General features: G+C 41.3%; 1 protein-coding gene across 1 annotated transcript in view; it reads right to left on the bottom strand.

The window, feature by feature from the left end:
• Nucleotides 1-23830, bottom strand: part of dgkb (diacylglycerol kinase, beta) — a 64237-nt gene that overhangs the window by 21974 nt on the left and 18433 nt on the right. The window contains exons 10-20 of the mRNA XM_076737073.1: nt 22281-22398; nt 21689-21777; nt 21280-21396; nt 20911-21009; nt 19801-19902; nt 17331-17404; nt 16655-16729; nt 13339-13424; nt 12620-12709; nt 11450-11610; nt 3201-3265 (exon numbers count right to left, since the gene is read on the bottom strand). Coding sequence (XP_076593188.1) covers nt 3201-3265; nt 11450-11610; nt 12620-12709; nt 13339-13424; nt 16655-16729; nt 17331-17404; nt 19801-19902; nt 20911-21009; nt 21280-21396; nt 21689-21777; nt 22281-22398 — 1076 coding nt within the window. The remainder of the gene's footprint in view (nt 1-3200; nt 3266-11449; nt 11611-12619; nt 12710-13338; nt 13425-16654; nt 16730-17330; nt 17405-19800; nt 19903-20910; nt 21010-21279; nt 21397-21688; nt 21778-22280; nt 22399-23830) is intronic.

Raw genomic sequence — 23830 nt, 5'->3', positions numbered from 1 at the left:
GAAAAAGGAGTAGTATATTTTAACAACGCGGTCGAGGAGGAGGAGGTGGCGCGGCCCTCGTCACGGGCCGACTGATTGTCTGCTTTTAATCCTCAACCTCATTATCACCTCCAGGTCCGGCAGTGGCAGTAAATGAATCTATCTGCCGAGTGTCAAATCTTCACACCTTCACCCTGGTAATCACCCCAAGGTGCAAATACATAAGATGGATAGAAGCAGAGAAATGGGGGGGGGAGGGGGGCGTATGACCCCCATCAACAAAATCTCCTCGTTTCATAATTAGCAAAAGCTACATGATGTTGTTTGGATGGTAATTACAGCTGATTAAACATTCAGTTTCTTTAAGGTCAATGCAGTGAAAAAATGTATAGATTTGGTCCACGAGGGAAGCGAAGAGCCATTACTGCTGTCAGATTAAAAACGAATAATTCAGCAATCCACTTCTTTCTTTGTCCCTCCAGGAGCAAAGGAGAGGTTAAAACATGTACAAAATACAATAAAAAGTATATAAAATATTCGTTTTATCGAAGGATGTCTAGAGATACAGTATGTTATTTGATTTCTTGCTCAGCATCTAATGATCTGCCTTTATTCTAACAGTCTAAAATACTGTCTGTTTGCATACTGAACTCTTTATCCATCACAATATATTCAAATAAGTGTACTTTGAATTAAGGTTAAATTAAAGTCCAGCCTGAGATTTTGATTGTTTATTCAGAAAATTATCTAATTTAAGAATCATAACCTAAAATATACAATAACATACAGAGATTGAATATAAACTATTTGTGCTCCAAATCAACTTTACAGTGACATTTCTTACTGACAATCAACTTTTCATTTATAAAATAAAAAATACAAAATCCCCTGTAATTCTGCCATTCACCTTTGAGACATTTAAAAAAGGATCTGATCTTATCCGACGTGCTGATAATAAAGAATTTAAGTTAGAAGATAAATGATAACATGAGGTTATATCTCACATCTGGACAAATGATAAAAAGCTGTTAATAACAAACAAACAAAGCTAACTGTTTGGTGTCACTGCTGTAATATTCCTGTGTATTGTCAAATGTCAACATGATGTTTTGTGTATTTTTTGTGTGAAAAGATGATTTAAAAGCAGGAATTGATTCTAGAAGTCATCGTAGCTGAATCACATTTTTCTTTTGCATTTCATGGGAAACGTCCCGTCTCATGTGCTGTTATTTGATTTGTCATTACCACCATTGTTGTTTTAATAATTATTATCATCTTTTAGGCTTCATGCTATGGAAAAGCTTGAATACTAGTGTTATTGTTACGTCTCTATTTAATGGAAATAATGGCGCCTAAAGCTTGTTAGCAGTTGCTCATTATTCCATTCATTCATTCTCAATAAAAACATGCTTATTGCAGACTTGATAAGAGTGAAATAAAGTCTACCTCGCCCCCGAGACATTTTGCACTTCGCTTTCATTGTCACTGAAGTTCCCGAGAAAGAGCTTCCAGCTGCAGGAAAATGATTCCGTGATGAGTTGCAATATGCTTCCAATGGACACGAGCCCTTTGGACAAATCCAACAAAATCTGTGCTACCTTGAAAAACTATAATCATGCATTATTGAATTGGCAAGGATAGTGTGTAATAGAGAGATCCTAAACCCATTCCCCCTCTTGAATTATTAATTGAATTCAAATAACAGACAGAATAATTTTCTTAAAATATCTCAATCATTTTTCACAAAGGGCTTAAAATGGGGTAAAACAACAGAGATGCAGTCGGAGCGTCCTGCTGCAAAGCGACCAAAACAGTTTCCAAACAGTTAACTGCACAGTCTCCTTGTTGTTGGCATTTCTCCAACATGGTGGCATAGCACTCGTAACCATCGCCAACCATTACACAACAGGCCCGTGTTTGTCTGAAAACGCCGTCCACTTCCCTTTGGACCATTTCGCCGGCGTATCTGCATATTCGAGCAACAAGCAGCAGAAGGATAGCTGGCTAAATGTTGTACTAAGGCCAGGGTAAAATATGATAATGAGTACAAATGGGATTATTAGGAGACTGCGTGTCATCAGTCTGACTGATCCATGATGTCAAACTAGCCAAGCAAATTCAATTAGGCCTGCAATTACTCCCTGGCGCTAGTGGAGACGTATTGGAGACGTTAAATATTGATGGAAACATAGATGCCACATTTGTTCATCTCCAAAGGTGAACGCATCTCCTCGAGGTAATCACACATGCTAAGTATGAAGCTTGTCCATTCGTCACGCTGAGCAGCTACACATGAAGAGGTTCTGCAGACGCCCTGTCGGCCTGTTTAGGCTTGAGATTTGATGTGAAGAAATGGATTTATTTCAGTCTTTGTCGATGATTTAACAGTAAAAAAGAGTGAACACACATCTGAAAAAATGCTGTTTATCTGGACACAAACAAGCACCAACACCAGCCCTAAATTCTGTCCTTTAGGTCTCCTGTTTAAAATCACTGATGTAAAAATTCATGAAATATTATCATCTCCAACGTCTGTGTTAAAAGCTACATATTTAATCACAAACCTGTGTTATAAAGGTGTTGGAGCAAGTGATTAGACACTGCAGGTAGATAACTGATAATAACTTGGTCCCTGCTTCATCGGCAATATGAAAAATAAAAGATGCAGACTATGGGAGCTGGAAGACACTTTCAAAGTTTCATTTCACCTTTTCGCCCTCCACAGATTTGCATCTAAAACCACAACGTAATAATGAGATTCTATATGTCAAACCTACATACAAGCGCACAGGTGGGTTAACGCGGTGGGTCGTGTTCGTCTTTTCTTCTATTTTAAATTTTGGCGCCATCGTGCACGTAGTCAAGTCTTTGCTGGTTGCAGAAATTCTCCACAACTAGCAGAGCACAAATGTGATAAGAGATATATTGAAATTGATTTTACTTGAACTGAACAAAAAAAGAAAGAAAAGGTGAAACACTTCATGTAGTGACACGATGGCTTGATAAAAACACCTTTTTTTTTTAAAATTCTATAATTTTCAGCGGTTTGATTGCCCTGTTCTTTATAATCAGCAGAGTACTGGTAGCCTGAATGCGCCTCAGTGAGGTTTAGCTGCTATCACATTACTTTATGGTTTTATGGAGCCTGAGGCGAGCAGCTGGGGACCTCTGGGTTAATACATCACCATAAACTGACCAAAAGCAAACAGACACAAACTCACCTGCTGTTGAACTTCTCAGGATGCTTCTCCCTCATAACATGGAAACGATGTGCAATGGAGGCGTCCTGAAAGAGAGAATCAAACCTTGACATGAGTTTTATTTAATCTCGCTAAGGTTTATATTGTGAAAACACAACAAGTGATTCCATCCCCTGAAACGCCTCTGCCTCTTCCTCCTCCTCCTCCTCCTCCTCCTCCTCCTCCATGTTCTACATCGATGGGGACTCATTTAAACTTAAGAGCTCCTGTTGCAGCTCTAGAATGTGCTGTCTGCACTTTAAAGACATGATGTTATATGATCACATTTATAGCTCAGCTCGACATCCACACCTACAAATTTAATTATTTACATGCAACTGTCGCCTTTACATCCAACACGACCTCTCCCTCATTAACTAACTTTCCCAACTTCTCACATGGTGCAGTTACACCTTGCGCGTCCCTTGTGTATATTTCTATAAGGTGAAAGAAGCTGTGTGCAGGAGGTGACGGCGGGGTTGAGCCCGGGATGGAGAGGTATTGACAGAAAGCCTGATGAACAGCATGCTGTCTCCACACAGGCTAATTAATTAAACTCACATTGTGAGTAATCACAGCTCCAAGCTAACCTACAGGATGCTGCCGACACCCCGGCAACCAAGTTGTTTTCTCTCGCCCTTCCTCCACCTCTCCTCTCTCTCGCTCTATATGTCACTCTCGACCTTCCTCTCACCCTTTGCGATTTTCCCATCTCTCCCCCTCTCCCTCCCTCTGAGGCCTGGGGCAAAAAGTGCAGCCTCATTGGAGTTCTTGGTGTTAAGGCGATACAGTTCATGTTACATGTTGATGTGGTGTGACGGAGGCACTTCACCATCTCAAACAGTTCTCCACAAGAGTCGGGACGCTGTGGGAAACATAAATTAAACAGAACGGGATAACTTGCTCATCCTTTGTGACTGAAAACAACACAACAAAAACTTTATATTTTCATTGATTTTTGTAAATATCTGCTTACTGCGAATCTGATGCAGCATCACGTTTCAAAGACTGGGCCATTGTTTCGGGGGGGGCCAAACCATTCTCTGTCAACAGGTGTAAGTGTGAACAGTTTGGACACATTCGACCTCTCAGGTTCAACTCTTCCAGTCTATGTCCTTTCACTGATGGGTGTGGTCCTGGACGACACCTGTACCCACAGCAGCGGGGTCAGAAGCCAAACTGAGGTTTTATGGAGGTGTTAAGTCACTCTTCCATCTGACAAGTTTAAAGGTCGCCTAACTTTGCTTCCTCCATCTCAAGCAAGTCCAGCAGAAAGCTTGGATCTGTATGAACAGATGATTACAGCAAACTGATCCAGTGTTCATAGGAGCTCTTCACAACCTCTCCCTCAGCTGCTCATTCATGGTCTGATCACCTACCTCTGATTACTTCTTCGTAATCAATGTAATGACTCATTATCAGAAATATGTGACACAAAGCTGATAAACAGCTCATGAGAAGTCCTGGAGATATGTGGTTTTGACACGCCAATGACAAAATGATTTGGAAATAATGAGTAAGCTTATCAATACCAAGTGTCCACATTATCTGACATTATATGGAAGTTTCACTGATTATTTGATTGATTATATAAACTGTTCAAATGTATTGGCAGAGCACAAAACTGCTGCCTGAGTAGGAACTTCTTAATAAGCTGTATAATCATATATTATTACTTCTGAAGGAGGTGTTTAGTCAAAAAATCTAAATATATATGAGGTCAATTATGTCATAAAGTATGCAGAGGACCTCGAGAACAGACTGTAACGCCTGCAGAACACAAGGACTAACAACACTGAGATTTCCTTTAATTTACACTTCTAAGTCGGTGTCAGCAGAAAAATGCTGGCAAGGCCTTCGTGGAAAACAAACCCAACTCCTGACAAACTTGTCCGGCTGTGAAAACATCTCAAGAAAGAGTGGGGGAAAGTTGCTCTAAACTTTTCGGGCTGGTCCCCCCCCCCCCCCCATTTCCACTGAAGCAATCTGTTTTGACCCACTCCATTTTGAGTGGCACCATTGAAACAGCACGTACAGGGAGGACCCCCTGCTAGCTCTCTGTACAGAAATTTAGGAGAAGCCAAAAGAGAAAAATCAATGGAGCTTCTCTTGATGTCTCTTCAAGACGCTGTAAGCAGAAGACCAAAAGAATCCTTCAAGATCCCCGCAGACTCACCTCACGCTTCCAACGCGAGCCAGAAAGGTGAGATGATGGATATATCTGAGAGATTGTAACTTGATTTTCTTACAAACAGGACAATAGCTGCAAACAAGAGAGCAAAAGCGAGGAGAGGTTGTCTCCCCTTTGGTTTGGGGTCTATTATCTGAGATCTGTACAAGTGGAGCTGCGGCTTTTGCAACAGTAAACAGCGATTTCAAGCAAGCAGGAGTGGATAAAGGCCTTTGTCACTCTGCATCGATGCTGCGTTTGTACAACGCCGATTCCAAGAAGAAGCTGAGACTCTGTGTGTAAAACATAAATGAAAACGGATCATTTGCAAACAAAATGTGTTTGGCAAACACGATTTTATGAAGTGTTCCTGAGCCCGAGCAGTAACATCCTTTGTCCAGTTGTGTGTTTAAAGAAGAAAAATCACATTAAAAAGAAGTTACGTTTTTCTTTCACTCTCTTCCAAAAGAAACGTACGTGCTAGCAAACCAAGATCTTTACGACGCAAGGCAGTGGAAACACTACCGTTTTGGTCCACAGGGGGCGCCAAAGTCGACACAAAATGAAAGCTCCTCACAGTTGCTTTAACTTATTTCTTAAATATGGATATAAATTACATCAAAACATGGCAGATATTCAAATGGTATAAAATGACTGAATTATTGAATCTTACTTCACATATAAAACAAAAATCAAAAATTGAATCAGTCAGGTCCTCAAGTTCAGTTTCAGCTTTAAGTATCGTTCAAGTTCAAAGTTATAGTTCACCTTGGAAACACCTGTTGAGAAGGTTTATTTAGCAGCTGTTTGGAATCTTTTGATCACATCACATGACCTCTTCTTTGACTTCTCCACTTTTCATGCTGGTTTACAAGCTCAGGTTCAAAGTTTATTCATTTGGATAACTCCATCTGCTGATAAAGATTATTTGGCGTAACTGAAAACTTCAGAACAGCGACTAAATGGACCTTGTGGTCAGTCTGAAATGCTGTTTCCAAAGTTGGAAATTAACTTTGAACTAAGCTCAGCAGCACCGTGACAGATAGGTGACCTCCATCTGTATGGGGCTACTGCAGCGACTTTAAATTTTGGCATCGGAAATAAAAATTTGGCATTGACAAAGAAAGCACCTCATACATCTGCTGATGATCATGTGATATGACTGAAAGCTTCAGAATCCCCATTAAATAAACCGTGTGATGAGATATTTTTCTCTACTACTGTACTACATATTTTAAAACACCCCTAAAAACTTCCCTCTCACCCGCCGCCTCATTGAGTATTAAAACAAAAACGTAAAACCCAAATAATCCTGGACCAGTCAGTCACAGCATCAACACATGTAGGACACACTCACGTCTTCACGCCTGGACCCCCTCGCGGCGGTGGGATGTCGTCAGCTCACTCACTCTCTCTTTCCCCCTAGCTGCCCTCAAATAATTACCAATGTAAAAATCTGGCACCCAAATTAATACAGGACATGTGTAATGTCCTCTCATAGCTCAAAGTTTAGTCCAATTATGAGTGGGCCCCAGCGGTTTGATGTGCCTTTCAGTACGGGGGAGAATAATGGCTTTGACAGGAGCACCAGGGTCATTAGGGCGACTGACTGCATTATGGTAGTGGAGCGCGCTCAGTGATTAGTTCTGTCTCTCACCCCTGGCCCTGATTGAGATCATTACACTTCACGTCACTTCCACATCCTCCCAAAGGGATGGCGCCATTAATTCTCAATCCCACTGGGCCGTGGCAGAAGGTTAGGTTGGAAGAATTTACCAAAAAAAAAAAAAAGGTCTTTTTTTTTGGGTAAAGAATCTCCTCCTCCTCTTACCTGCACCGGTTCTGGGTTGAAATGACTTTGAAAATGAAGAAGGTGGCAGTTTGTCTGTCGGCCGCTGGCACCAATGATTTGAGTGTGAGAGGCATGAGAACAACCAGACAAATCTAAATCTGGACTTCTCTTTAAAGGACTTCAGATTGGAGCATACGTTGGCGGAGGCGCTCCCCGTCCGCGGTGGCTGCTACTGCTGAGGTTTTGATTTCAGCAATGTCATTACAGAAACAATCTGCCCTTCATCTGCATAATCTCTGAGGTAATTATTAGCTTGACTTGTCGCATAATCTTTATTGTAATTTTTTTTTTTTTATTCGACGGGAAGCAAAAAATCTGATGCAAAATGTGTCACAAAATATTATATCACACTCAAATCCATAGAGAGCTCAAAGTCTTCTTAATCCCCCACAAACAACTTCATTTGTCATCATCACGCCTGCAGGGTGCTAATCCCACTAACAGAGCAAAGACAATAGGACTTATAATGACTTCATGAGCAGGCGGGCCAAAGACGCTCCCCACTAATCTTCTCACTGAGTTCAGTTCAGCATCGAGGAATCAACCGGTCGCATCAAACACCAAAACTTACTGCCACTTTTAGGCTTTTGTGGCTTTCATTAACAGAATGAAGGGAGGCCCTTTCAAAGCTTTAAACACCAACATTCAGTGTGAACCTCCTGAGTGACGAAAAGTTTTTCTAAAATCACGGCATTTCTGCCTCGAGAATCATTCACACCTGATCTCGACTCATCTTCTGTCTCGTTTTCCAAAACTCTGCAACCGGACTCTCATGCAGATCTGAAGTTCATACTCTCGTTCTGTCTCTCCACCCTCTCTAGACTTTGGCATCACTCCTGTGTGAATCCTTGAGGACTAAAAATGTGCTGAATAAATGTCCTGCCTCATAAAATATTTGGAAAGCTGGTTTCTTAAACATTATTGAACAGGACACTACCGCTGTGCAACCAGCATCTCTACAAGGGGACAGTGATCACGGTGAGCAGAAGGTTTATATCTGTTAGAAACGGTCAAGGTGTCAGATTAAGTCATTAGAGAGTCTTAAAATCAGAAATTCTTGCTGTGACGTGGCTGAAAGACAGGAAAGACTACATGTTGGTCCCAGACCAATCATAAGCTGTTGTCTTTTATGACCTGTGACGTCATGCCAGATGGGTCGGTCCATTGCAAGCAATGTGGGGAAAGAATTGTGGGTAAAAACTTTGACCTGCCGCCTTGATATTCGAGTGCCGATTTGATAGGACGTTAGACAGTCCCACACTACTTGTACTGTATGGCAGGTACAGGAAGAGGAGCCGTCCATCTTCATCTCCCCCCACAACTTCAAGTGGATCCGTCCATCCATGTCGGAGGTGAAGCGGGAAACAATCAAATGAGATCAAGACAAGAAAGAGCGGTAATACAGGTGAAATTGATGAAGGACCGAATAAAGTCAAAAGAAAAAGAGAAAATATCTCGGTGCCGATGATGAAAGACATTTATCATTCCCGATTCCAGATTCAGACCCTGCCTGAGTGTATCTTAAAACCTACCACATTTGCGGACATTAGCAGATTTTCACAGACTTTTTGAAGGTAAAAAGCAGTTTTTTTTCTGACAGCAGGGCACTTCACATATTGGCATGCATTCATATCGTTGTCTTTTTGGCTCATTTTGCCATCAAAATCCACAGAAAAAACACAGTCTGAAAAGAAGAAGAAACAGGTTTTTGCATGTGTTGTTTTTTTTGACATCTATACTTGGAAATGAATGCACTTAAACATTAGCACGAGAATTATTTCACACTGTATCCACTTCCCCTGTACACATCACCATATGTTCAGCACTGTAGACAAATTACAGCCACTGTTCTCCTCTATCACAATGTTAACAAGAGCTGTCCTCTAATATCCTCTAACATCGTCATTAGGGGCCCAGGCTGGAGGTGTTATTCAACTAACATTTGTAAGGCCATGCATCACTTATGTCCCTGCCACCGTCTGCACCAATCTCACAACATCGAGTGGCTCCCTCCTCTACCACCTGCAAATGTCAATTACCATATTTCCCCCTGACATTTATCAGTAATGGCTAACATGAGCTACGTGAAATAAGTGTCATTATGGTGGAGATGGACGGGGGGTGGGGGGTGCTGATGGCTGCCTTACACCATGCAGATACACAACAAGGCTTGTTTATCAATCAGAGATGGTTGAGGTTTGAGCACATCTCAATAAAGGCCTAACCAGAATGTGATCAAAGCGAATAATTGACTGATTATGCTGTTACTGCAGGTACTGTGTCAGGTTTGTTTTCCATTCAACCTTCAACAACAGAACCAAGAATTATTGACAGAAAGGATTTCATTTTCAGTCCGCCAGTCCATTGTGGCGTCTGTCTTCGCTCTGTTTGTGTCTGAGTTAAGCTCCTCACTGGCCCCTTTGAGACTCTTTATCACCGTGATTTAACTGAACTTTGGTGTGGAAGACATTTGAAAAGGGCTAACATCAGCGCAAACCTGGGGCACTGCTGCGACCCTGCAGAGAAGTCTGAGCTCTTATTGGACAGTCAGGGTTCGATATTACACTTATGAACCTGATCTGCTTTAAAAAATCCTGCAGAAACAAAAGTTTCAAGAAACCAAGAGGTAAAATCAAGCGTCAATCCAAATACATGCAGAATATGAATGGGATATGGAAGACGAGATGCTCCTGCAATGCTTTTTGTGCCATGATGGTGCAATAATCAATATAAGTAACATTAAAATCGGCTTATTTGTACTGTTACTGTCCACTTTCACCTAATAATGCAGTTTTTAACACGTACATTCATCACAACAGAAATACCCGCACAAGGTAAATTTCATTGTTTCATATTTTTGTGTTATTTAAATTGTTGTTGTCTTTTTCTTTTGTCTTTTTATCCTTGTTTAAGTCCTTTTTTACATTCAGTGTAATGTTTAAAGCACTGTCAAATTCCTTATACATGCGCACATAAAGCTGATTCTGATATATTTTAGCATTTGCAGGGAAAAATTGGTAATACAAGTAAATGTAAATAATAATAATAATAATAATAATGATAATAATAATAATAATAATAATAATAATAATAATAATAATAATCACAGTGTAAGTCTAATTTACCAACTGGACCAAATGTAGTTTATCTCTGGTTTGTGCATTTTTAACACGATATCAAAGATGTTATTTTATAGCAAACAAGATGTAGAAGATAATGACTTTTACACAAACGCACATACATTTTTTTAATTTGGCGTTTAATTTAGAGTGAATCAACTTTGTTATATTTTTATCTTTGGTAATTCGATATTATTTTCCTGCTGGTTTTATTGCTGTTGTTTTCAATATTTGATACTTTTCTGAAATGTTTTACTGAATTTTTATTTCTGTTTTTGCCTTAACATTGTTTTTAATCCTGTTTTGAACTTCTTGCTGCAGCTTTGCATGAAAGGTTTTTTACAAATAAATGTCCTATTATTATCACTATTATTCTAACTGGTTTTCTCATACTTGGACTATGAGCGGGGCTCATTTGTTTGCTTTTTTCTTTTTAATCTGGGCATTTACCTTGTTTATTCTGAATATTAATAAAGTGTAAAAAATCTATACAAAGCCATCAGGAAAAATACCATTTGAGATGCAGAAACAGTTTAGCTAATTTTTTTCCTGATTTGAAGTTGGTTAGATTTGACCCTTGGAAAGTGAGACTCACCATGATCGTGATCTCACTGAGGTGTTTGTTGTAGTGAGAGCAGGGCTGCTTTTGCTAGGCAACATGGAATCGACTGTCACTCACTTCACAGATACACAGAACAGCAACTATGTCCAAGCGACCAAAGATGATCTCATTAAAAATGTATTCATAGAAAAATGCTGAGATCAGTTTCCTCTTGCAGCAGGAAACACGACAAGGTTTCAGCTAATAAAGACGTTTTATTCTACTCAGAACTTGACTTTTACTTTCTTTCCTGTTTGCATTAGTTGTGGCCCTCGACTCCAAACAGCACTTCCAGTTTTCTGAGTTTGAGGAGATCTTCCTCTTCTTGGTTTTCATTTATGAAAACCTTTAAACTGTCAACAGCAAACCTCAAGTATGAACCACTGAACTCAGGACCACGACTCCACACTAACACAAGAATCATCTCTCGTGTTACTCTCACTGTTCTTTCTCTCCTGCCCCGTGAACGCTGCCTAAAGCCCGACTCACCACTCCGATGGAGAAGTAGTTGTTTACGATGCTGTAAGGCACCGGGTCGCCTCGCTCATCCTTGTCTGTGGGTGTGACATCAATCTTCCAGCGATCCAGCATCACCTCCGAACTGTTCTCGATGTCCCGCATTATCTTCAGCAGGCTCTCGCCCTCGTAGCCTCGGGAAGAGAAGGAACAGAGGACTTGTTAAAATGGGTCTGGAGCAGCTTGTGTGACTTGGATGATGTTTAACATGCAGCAACACGAGTGCAAAGTACCTCTGAGCACTTCTCGGATGATTGATCTATCGGGCTGATATTGGCTGTTTGTCAAATATCGGACATTGATCAACCATGTAGTGTTAACAGGACGGTCCTTCCCGAAACGCAGCAACAGAGAAGAGACTTGTGCAACCAGAAACGATTATTTACAGACTCATTATTGACTGGTTGCACTTAATGCACAGCTGACTTGACATGCAGTTGTGTATTGAAGATGTTGTCCTGCTTAAAGTTTGTCTTCTTGCTTTAAAGAGATGCTAAATTTCTAAAAATATTCAAAGTGACTGTTTTAAAGGAGAGTTTTATGATGTTACCAGTGTGTTTCGAGATTTCCACCCTGTCTAGAATTACGGGAAACATGGAATAATTTCTGAAAATGCTTAAATACATATGATCTTTAAAAATGAATCTGCTGAACTGTGCTCCATATATTTCCAGTTTGGGTCTCCCACCTCTCAGATTCAGTTAAAAGACAAAGGATAAGTCCATCAACTGCAAAATTAATCACCAACTATTTTGATGAGGGATTAATCACTTATGTTATCGTCTATCTTTAAGTAAAAACTTCAAACGCTCTCTGGTTGCAGCTTCTCAAATGTGAGGATTTTCTCTGTTTTATGATTGGAAACTTGATGTCTTTGGATTTGGGTTTGAAAAAACAAAAAACTTGACATTTCACAGACATTAATCAATTGATTAATGTAGAAACTAACCTGCAGATGAATCGATAATGATAATAACTGTTATTTGCAGCCTTGTTTTTACTCCCTGAGCTTCCTCCCATTAACGCTAATAATAATTATGATAATTACGCAATGTTATAATAGAGCATACTTATATATTTAATGTAAAAAAGGTGAATTGAGGCCACGCATTTCACTGCAATGTATCTATTTTCTGTCAGTACCTCCTCCCCATCGCAGACATCTTGCCAGGTCGTTGCCCGTGCCAAGAGGAAGTATGCACACAGGGGGGTTCCTGTCCAGGTTGGCCTTATCTGAAGCAGCGGGACAAATATCACAACATGATGCGAAACGGGGCCAAACCAAGAAAACAAACTCACTGCAAAGACTCGCAAAGAAAGCATCAAATCCATTTTGCAGCCCTACTTGTAAAACTACAAGTCAATGTGAATGTGGACGTTCAGTCTATTTCAAGAGACACATTTTCCCCGAAGGTTATTACCTCTCTTTGTTTTGATTGATAAAAAATTGAGGCAATTTTTGAGAGCCAGAAGAAGTAACACGTCTTCAAGACCAAATAGAGGCGGCCAGGTGATTCTTTTTTTTCCTCAAATGATGACTAGAACGTTGTTTTCCAACTCATGTAATCACCCCATTTTACCACCCCTGAATACACACTCTTGGACATAATTAAAGTGTTTATATACAGACCATAAAGTACACTTTACCATTTGAGGCTGAACAACACGAGTGATGCCAGCTTTGAAAACTAATAAAAACAAATGCAATTTTTGCCATAAAAGGAAATGGAGTATTTAAGTTCTACGATGTTGTACGTGATCAGACGGTATGAGTAAATATCCCAGAGCACCAGGAGGTTTGGCCGTTTGCAATGCGTGTAAAAGAACGGTTTCTCTGGAAGCAGCACGGGGACCTACTGTACCTATGAAGTCCAGGATCCAGCCCACGGTGCCGTCCCCTCCGCAGGCCAGCACTCTGAAATCTGGAACATCTCTGAAGAAGTTCAGCCTGCACACGACAAACACACAACAAGCTGTTTGTCAAAGATCCTTTATCGACTTAGAAATGTTTTTCCATGACGTGAACAAACCCGTGTGCTGCTTACTTATTTATAATGATTTAACATTTAGCCCTAAATACGCTTCTTTTTTATTCCTTATACCTACTTTACACTGCTGGAGAGTAACTGGGTACATATACTCAGTTTTGGGTTCTTGTATTTGGGGTATTTCCATTTTCTGCTATTTCATACCACATTTCAGAGGGATATATGATACTTCTTACTCCTTCTTAGTACTAAAGGTGTCACAGTGTGCTAAAGAGTGACACCAAAGAGCGTGACTTGGGAGTGAGAAAAGGGTGTTTGGGGTCGCACAGACTTCTGTAATACTACTACTACTACTACTAATAATAATAATAATAGTAATAACAACAATAATAAAAAATAAAAAAAAATCAACCCTTTTCCTCTTTTGACCTTATTAAGACCCAATAAGTATCGAGGTCATGATCCTTCTCTCTGCCAAAAACTGACCTTTCACGTTCGATGTGACCATGAAGTTATTACATCAAATAAGGACATATTTCATGTTTTATATGTTATATGAGCTGCACATAAACAAATGTATTAAAGGCATTTTTAAAAAGTAATTCATAGACATGTCTATGTAGTTTCTTATCCAACAGCACACAGGGATGTGTCTTATGTTTCCTCTTATGAGCAAACGGTTATAACACTCCAGCTAACAGATATCCACATAGACTTATTTAGGATTTGGTGCTGCGTCAGAGTTCTGTAAACATACATCACAGATACAGAGCAGATGAAAATCCATTACATCAAATCACGTTTTACAGCTGAGTCTCTGAGAGCCTAAAAAGAAATAATGAATCGTGCTTATAAGTAATTCAAAAATCAGGAAAAGACGCAAAGCATCAGGTTGATAAAACAAATTGAAGTTGGGTTTTTTCAAACGGCTCAAAAGGCCCTCAGGACCCAAACAGAAGGCGAGGGTTAATTTCAAATATCTATATGAATTATTTCTATTGTCACTCAACCTATGCCTTCATTCTGTTTATTTTCTAAACTTTTGCTCTGGGAGTGATTAAAAAAAGTTTCTTTCATGTGATATTTGATTTTTATTTTCATTCTGCTCTTAAAAATAATTGAAAATGGAGAGATTTTGTTCACATCCTCAAAGAAGTGAAGCTTAATTCAGACATTTCTCTCAGCCTTTCTGACAATGAGAGAAAATTTTGAGTCATCACATAACAGACTTAATGCACATCAGGAGCATATTTTTGAGCCCACTGCTTCACTGCAAACTCCCTCTAATCCCACAAAATAACACATGTCACATTGACAATTATTCATCCAGCGAGCTTGCCTGCCTGTTCGAGGCCTAATTGGATCATGACAGGCAATGTTCAGGCCAACTTCTTCCGTTCCTTCACAATAACAAAGCCCTAACTGAATGAGCCAGCCTCTGAGCCTCGTATGGCGGGTAAATGATTCGCTCAATTACTCTCCAACTGGGACCACAAACCATATTAGACGCAAAACAGACGGCCGCAAACATGAAAGGCAACTTTGGGGATATTTAAATACCAAGAAACAAACACTTAATTTGCTGTAATTGCATTAGCGAGGCAGCTAATTGACAGCAGTGCGTGCGGCTGCCTCGGCCTGCAGTGTCCGACGGTGACCGTTCACCTCGCTAATGTGAGCGGCGGTGAGCGCACTTGGCAAAATATTAACGAGGTTACAGTGGGGCGAGGTCATCTGGAAGGTTGTCAGCTCTGGGGAGAAGCTCTGGGTTGAGCTCCACACAGCAGAGGGGATGCAGGTGATGTTTTAGGCCACCTGCAGGAACATCGACAGCGAGGTCAGCTCCAAAAAGCCGAAGCTCAATCTGTGACGTGAAAGCTGTGACACAGGTTTTTGTCCCCTGCGTGTGCCGCTGTGTTATTTATCTGTTATAAGCCGCAAAGATTCTGTTTTCAGATCTAATCAGAGCCAAACAACGTGGCAGCACGGCGGCGAGCCATTCCTGTATGTTTTAACGCCGCTGGCGACAGCAAAGTGAAGCAGCCTTGTGCATGTAAATGATCCGTTCATTTTCTTAATCACAGATGTGAAGCATAGGAAAAGCCGACGCCGGCCGCGCCTACAGCCCGCGGTGAGCCCCTCGTCTGTATGCGTGATCACATGTGGTATGTGGAGAGCTTCACCCCTCTCCGTCCGTCAGTCATCCGTGTCACCGGCTCTCCGTTCACATACGGGCTTATGCATATGGAGCCGGCGCTCGTCTGAGGCTACAGCATGATACCGTCGTCTCCAGGATTCGTTATGTGTGAACTCACCTCATTTGTGTCTGTGCTGTGTGAGGGAAGTGAGTGAAGGCTCTAATACTAAAGGCCTCTCTTGCATGTGATGGTGGTTATTATACTTTGTGAGCAACAACAGCCTGTTTGTAAACAGAAGATCATTAGCTGCATCATGCTGCACGATTTTTCTTTCTTTCTGGTTGATGAACAACAAGTAACATCACAATTAGGTCTTTAAAATGTCTGCAGCGCCTTTGAAATGCAACTTCATGTGACGAGGATCACATTCTGCGTCAACGTATTCACATTTTAGGTTTAATTTGGAAATTTTACACACAATTTCTCATCTTGCCGCCTAATAAATGTTGCAATTATGTAAAAAAAATTGTTTTTCTTGCCATGCATTTGAAAATAAATCAAATAAAACGAGTCACAGAAAATGCAATAATGTATTTTAGATGTATTTTCTCGTCGTGGGAAACTGCTGTGCTGAGAAAATGTACCTGTTTATTTCAGTTTTGTTCTTTAGCTAGTAATTAATTTGATATATCACCTCTGCTATTTTTTTAATAACTCAAACGTTGCATCTTTGGCAAACTTAAAGGTCAGGTTCACAGTTACAGTAGTTATATGTCGGTATGCACTCGAACCATTTTTGTTTACTGCTCATTCATCCTGTTCTCACTTGGTACAGTGTCTCCTTTTTGTGTTCCCACGCTGGGCTGCAGTGGAAGGTCACGAACACAAAGAGGGAATCTGACACAGAAAAGACTTTGGAAGATAATTCAGAGCACTGAAGCCTGAATCGGAATACATATCTGAGGCTCATGGGCACCTGGCTGTTGTTTAAAAACCGTGAACCTCCCCTTTAAGTGACCTTTGCCTGTTTGAACACATGGCGGCCAACATACCCCGGCATGGGTCCGTTCTTGGCCAGGTTGTACACTTGTCTCGGGTTCAGAAGATACTGGAACTTTCTGTAAATCCTACAGGGAAGAAAACGAAGAGAGATCACATCAGAAAACATCTGGCCTCAAGAGATCAAGAGATTAAGAACAACATCCGAGTCAAACATCACAGACTGGGCCTAAAAACGTGGATTTGGTGTCGACGCAAGCCGACGGCCAATCAGAGCGTGACAAGGCAGTGGACTGGGCAGCGGGGTGGGACATACCCAAAGTCCCCTTGAGGAGAAACCATTAGAAAGACTAATTCATTTTAATTTCAATTTCATTATATCAACTGGCTGAAGTCATATTTTGATCTCATAATTTAAACAAATGAGGGCCGGCGTAATAAGGAGTGAATGAATATGTTTCAGTAATAACCCAATTAGCCCTGGGTTACAGAAGGGGGACCAGCCAGGGGACGTGACAGTGAGGAGGGCGTCTTAGCAGAGAGATGAGGTGGGGTGGGGGGGGGGTGATCTGACGGTGAAGGCGGCTGGTGGTTTAGGTTAATGTTATTTATTTGACTAAGTAAGCCTGAAGCACTTGGCAGCCAGAGGCCAGGCTGCCGCCGTCCCTGAGCTGAGGAGCGGCGCTTCAGAGGCCTCTTGTAGCATGTTGAGACGGATTGTGTACTTACCTCTCTCCCTGCTTCCCCCCGCTCTTCGGATTGACAAACACTAGCAGAGGATGAGTGCCCTCTATTGTTGTGATCTGAATGGGAGATGTCAAAACAAACCGTTGGTGTTTGGAGACTGCAGGATGCTTCACAGGAATTCACTTTCAAGCCATATCCCTCAGACATTTTACCGAGTATGTGCAGCACTTCCAAGCGATGCCAGTCATCAGATTCATTCTGAGTTTTCCAGTTTCGGTGCAGAGATGCGGCACCTGGCTGTGGTAAAGTGTGGCCGCTCGCAAATTCTTTGCCTGAGTCCAAATTTAATCTAGTGTTAATTATAATATCTAATTATAAAGGAGAACAGTGATTAAGTCACACAAAATGTACTTTTAAGGCAAATTCTTCAAAAATAAATCATGTAAATGTTCCTTTTAAGAAGATTTTTTGGTCCAGTGATGTCGTACATTCAAAGAATAAAGATGTATATTTTTCTTATGGTCAACAAACACATGAAAACACTTAAACCAACAACGTGTCCGTATCTCGCCTACAACCCTGATTCTAAAACACGTGAGACGTATATCATTTCCTAAAACGCCTGAAATGTTTCTCAGCAAGTTACGTACGTTACTGACATTAAATTACGTAAATTCACTGACAAAGGGAATCAACCTTCACTCTGGGTTGAACACGGGACACAAATCTCAGTGACAGTCGTGACCCTGCTTGACCCATCCAACCACCTGCCTCCACATATGGACTTTCCTCACACTTTATACTACATCATGTGACGTGTTGGGAGTGAGAACAGGCCGTCTACAGAAGTCTGTCGGACTATGCTAAGCATCGAAAGTTTCAGATACACAGATAGTACCTGTTCGGGGATCAGTTCATAGGTGGCTTCGGTCTTTTCATGGGATTTGTTGACAAAAAACATAGAATATTGCAAACACTGACTAAAAAATAGTTGTGTTCTTACCCAAAGTGTAGCGTATATAAAGTTGTTTTTTTTTTTAAGTTGTAGTGGTAAACAGTGTTAGAGGCCAGGTTTCAGGACCCAAACAGCCACAGATATACAGTACAGTAAAACAAACCATCTATCTCTGAACCAATCAATACTGTCAACCTGATAACTCATGATTTACAAATCAGTCGGAACGGTTATTTGCCACCACTTCCTAATTGGCAGAGCAGTTTGTCTCGCGTGACGTGGGAAAGGATTTTCTCCGAGCGGTCGTCACACTGTGGACGGACAGAACCTGCGGCGCCGGAGGCCGAACTCACCGAGTGCCACGTAAACAAGTTCTAATCCAGCGGCCCTGTTTGAATTTCCCTTTGTGCACTTAGTCTCCAACAACTCGCCCCGTGCTCTCCCTGACACAGATGAAGCGCTTAACTCCCCCTGTCTGCTATCCCAGCAGGCCAAGGGTGAATTAACGAGCTCCCTGTCCAGTCCAGAGTGATCCATTACTTCCTGTAATTATAAATAATAATCTTGATTATTATGCTGGTTAGCCGGCAAGAGGCAGAGATGGATGTGCCTGGGATATGATTCATCACATTTCTCTCCCGGCCTCGAGTAGACGAGCGGTCGCCACAGACAGCAGCAGGTTTCCATCGCCAGCACGCTGGCTGACAGATATTAGAGAGATTCAGGCCGGACCAGGTCTGCTGTACAATACTGATTACCAGCAGGGCCTGTAGACTCTCATCACATGTCCCGAGACCAACTGCAGAGGTTCGTTTCAAGACAATGAGAAAAGGTCTGATGCATTGATATTCTCTTAAAATCAGCTCTGCGGCTGCTGGGTCTCTACAGTCCTGCTGAAGACCAACAGCTCCACATTCATTCTAGAGTTCAGTTTAGGAATCAGGTCTTTACGTTTCAACCGGCTCCGCTTTACATTTCAGGTCTTTAAATGTCTCAAAGTTAAAAAGTACTAATCGTGCATTCAGAATATCATATTATTGGATTAAAATGATGCATCAGTGTGTTATCACTCACTGCCTTTATGCACTGCTGGGTAACTTGTGCATTTTACACAAGTGTAGTACTGTAAGTAAATGAGTAAATGCACTTCCAAAACTGGTTTTATGTTTTTTTATATTTTGCTTATTTCTGTTTGTTCGGCCTGTCCCTGCTTTTGAAAGCTGCTACAGAAATACAGTTTACTCACTTCTGAAGTTGTGACTCGCTTTATAACTCTAACTATGAATTTAGAAACTGTGAACCTTGTGAAGTTACTTCATTTTGGAAAAACTTAACTACATTGTTAGCTTACATGTAAATGTTTTGGAAATGGTAAACATGTTTCTCAAATCCAATGCTGCCAATTCTCACCACATCTAACCATCAAAGCGTTAACAGCCGTACCATCACTGTGATAAATATGTAAAGAAATGGACTGATAGTGGTAAATGAAGCACAAGTGATTCCTGTACGTACGCTGCAGTGTGAACAAAGTGAAGCAGGTTTGTCAGGACTCACCTGGAGTCCTTGGCCGTCCACCGTGACTGAGTTGGCCCTCTGCATCTTCCCACGGCTCGACTGGCTGGACCGGGAGTCTTTCCTCAGGGTCGACTGCCTTTCCTGGGGTCAAAGGTCAAACAGCGAGGTTGTAAGAGGAGCCATAAATGAAATTTCATTCATGTTGTGTGTCCAGCAGGTGTGCATGAGAGTAGAGGAGACAATGTGCAGGTTCTGAAACACCAGCAATGCAAACCATCAGTTTCAAAGTGAAAATACCAACAAACTAATGTGATCACTTCCTGCTCCCAGCGGCTGGATAAGAGGAGTGAGGACTCAGCAGCCAATAAAATATGATTTTCAAAAACTGTGAATCCCAACATCGAGAAGTCCATGAGCATAAAAAATATGAGGCTGAAGAGTCCAGTGAGATTAGCTACACACAGATAATAATGAATAAATAAATGATGAACAGCAGCATGAGAAAGGCCTTGAAACAGCATTTAGGCCATCATGTTGGTTTTTAATGGGGCTGTAATCTCCCAATAATTCATCAATCCACAAAGTTGTCTGGAAATGATCATTTAAACTGGAGCTGTTTTCTAGTGAAATAGAGACTCAGACACAGTGGATGCAATTAGTTTATAGTTCAGTTTTTAACAGATGTTGATTCCCTCGACAGACCTGCTCCCTATAAATAAAACAGGTATAGACAAAAAACCCTGAATAATTAAGAAATGAGAGACTTTCTTCTTGGGATGTCAGGGGGACTCTGACTCGAGTATTTTTAAGCTCTTGGCTGTGAATTCGGGCAGTTACAGTGTTTTTATGCTGCCTTTTTGGGGCCATGTTTGCTGTAAAACATAGAATTTATCTATACAACACCAAGCAGCATTTATTAAAGAAGACAAAATGAGAATTTATGTTTTAGAGACACTTAACGAGCAATTTCAGGTCCATTCTTCTCCCCTGAAATAGACTTGTACCATTTTGGAAATAAACAAAGCTTTGGCATTTCAGAGCTCAGTGGGGGAACACAGGCTGATGATTGAATCCTCAGATAACACTGTGTCAAACAAGGTCAGGCTCACTCAGCCGCGGGACTCTGACCAGTGAGGAGCGAGCTCTTACCAGGATGATGGGGCAGATGGAGTTGGGGGGCAGGATGTGATCCTTCAGGGGTCCGCAGTCACACTCAGGTTTCACATGGGAGGCACACTTGTTATGGAGCTGGAGGAGGTGGCAGCCGTTATCAACAGCAAACTTGTGTCAGAAACAATGCACGTTATAAGCGTGCGTTTTCTGCTCTTTATTTGCATTGGATGTGCCGTGGCCTCTGTTTTATTTTCTATTGACTTGCAACCACAAACAAGCTTTTCTGGGTGTAAATTGGTTGAATGACTTGTGAGGTATCAGAGGTGCTAAAACCAAACCCTAAAACACAAGAAGCAGTGGGAATATAATGAGGAGGTGGCTGCCTCTCCTCGGGTGGCGGCTTACCGTGATTTGACACCACACACAGTGGAGCCCAGTCAGGCCCTGGTAACACTTAACGGTTTTGTGACACTTGTCACACTTGGTGGGGCAGTTCCCTTCCACCCAGAAATGATGCATTACCTGTGTGGAGCAGGAGAGACAGCACACGGGGAGGGGAAGAAGTGAGAAAAGAAACACAGTGCAGAAAAACAAGACATATACAGAAGTGACACAACAATCAAAGAAAGCAAGAAGGGAAAGTGGAAAGAAAGAGGCCAAACGAATGACGCTGGCTTATGCTGGTAATTAGCAATGCTCAGCGGCAGACTGAGTTGTTTTAATTCCATTAGGAGAAGAGAAGCCCTCATCCTAAGCTCCACGGAGCATCGCTGATCCAAGCGTGCCGACTGGTAAACACTCCAATTGGACGCACCTCTGTGTTTTTCTTGGACTTGACGTAGGTTTTGATACAAGATGGCGGCGCGCGAGCCACGCAGCGCTCGTGGACTGTGTACTTGCAGACTGGAGGAAAGAAAAAAAAAAAAGGAGCAATTTCAGACTTTCAACCAGGAAGACAGAGGAAAGAAAACAGACTTTTCATACAGTTATAAGTGATATTCAGTCAGGTTTGAGTAATGCGTTTGTGAAAGCTGTACGGAAGGCGCTGATGCCAATATTCTGTGAAAAACAGCTTCTGTGTCAGGTGCAAAATATCCAGCGTGGATGACACACAAGCAATTTTTACACTTTCAAAATAAAAAAAAAAAAAAAAGGTAAGTTCTTCTTGTGGAGTGGCTTGGTTGTCCTGTCTCTCGTTATTTCTGCAGAAAAAGCCTCTAAAACAGCTTTTAAATCTTCCCGTAAGATGTCCACATTTTTACATAAATTTGATCATAGTATAGTAGTAACATCCATAATATTGTCACTGCAGCACATGATCAAACGATGCTGGCTCAGTACATCACATTGTATCTCTTGTCTGCACAAATCGATGCATCTGTCGAACCCTTAAGTGAATTACTCACATGAGCAGCAGAGGCCCTGCTTCCCCAGTCCAATTAGCATGTTGAGACACAGGTTGCAGTAAGCCGGCTTGTTGAAGTGCTTCAGTCTCCACACATGCTGCCCGTCGTCTTTAACATTCTGCCGTGAGACAAACACACCAAATGATTAATTGACTGAATGGCGACTGATTAAGTGACTTTATATTCTGGTGGGAGAATCATCTGCGAATCATTTCTCTGATGTGTTTGTCATTGGTTGTCTCACTTGGTGCCATTTGTCCAAAAGCGTTTGTGTTTTTGTTTATATTTGACTGCAGCACTTTGAGCTGTGCGCTCAGTTAAAGGCAGAGGTTTTGCTGTCTTCCCTTTGCAGTAATATTCATTCATAAAAAATTAGACTTTGTGGGGATTTCTGCTGAAGTTGGTCAAATAGTTCCATCTAGTGGATAAACGGTGAACTGACTCCAGACCTGATCTCATTAGTTTGGGGATCATGCAGTCGGGACACTCAAGTCAGTTGTTCTCAGGAAGCCACAGGGGAGAGTGTGAGCTGTTACAGGATCATTTATAACAACAGAAAAGGGGTTAATAATGATGAGGAATGTCTTTTGTTTGTGAAATGTGTGTATATCCACAGCTTCCAGTCTTTTTCAGACGATCACACACAGCAGCAGAGGCCGGAAGGAAAAATAAAACCGTTCATTTCCGACTCACATTTGAATTTTAGCAATTTAGCTGACGCCATGGACCACAGTAATTTACAGTGAGCTATTAGGGAATAGATGTAAAAATACTCCTGTGACTGCAGAGTGATTAGCATAATAATCAAATAAGGTAAGAAGAGCTGAGGAGAGACGGATAAAAGTCAATTTACACTTGCAGGATATGAGAGAAGACTTGTTTTTAGGGTGCCGGTGAACCAAAAACAGCGGAGAAACACTTAAAAAAAAAAACGTGTGTTTAAGCTTACACTTATGAATAGCTGTTCAATTATATGTTTATTATGGAAGAAATCAAACATTTAACTATATCTAATTGTTCAGTACTACACTTTACTGTCAGTTTCACAACGTTTTTAGCAGCTCCAGAAATGCTGTAATTGGTCTGTGAGTCGCTCCATCACTTTGGTTCACGCTGAAATATCTCAGAAACTGTTGCTGTGAAATCTGGTCCAGGTATCGACGGTGCTAAGACAATGAATCCTGGAGACTTTGATGACACTCTCACTTCACCTCCCGGCACCGAGGTTTCACATTTGTGTTTCTGAGTGAAATCTCTCCAAAACTATTAAATGGATTTCCATGAATTTTGGTCGACGTCCTCATTTGGATGAATTTCACTATGTTTCATTCAGCCCCTTCATCAGATCAACATTCAGATTTTTTCTTTGGTTTATGACCAAATCCCTGCAAAAAAGGTGACGTTCCCTTCAGCCTTTGCTGCACTTTGTGTTTAGCATGAATTAGCAAACGTTGCTACGACTATATACGTGTGTGATTTTACAGACACAATAGAGTCAAAATCAGAAGCAAATGTGCTCCAGTCTTCTCAGTTTTGCACTAAAACGCCCT

Source organism: Chaetodon auriga, chromosome 8 (genome assembly GCF_051107435.1).
Source record: "Chaetodon auriga isolate fChaAug3 chromosome 8, fChaAug3.hap1, whole genome shotgun sequence".
Taxonomy (NCBI): Eukaryota; Metazoa; Chordata; class Actinopteri; order Chaetodontiformes; family Chaetodontidae; genus Chaetodon; species Chaetodon auriga.
Note: the sequence above shows the minus strand (reverse complement) of the source record. Positions and strands in the feature narration are given on the sequence as shown.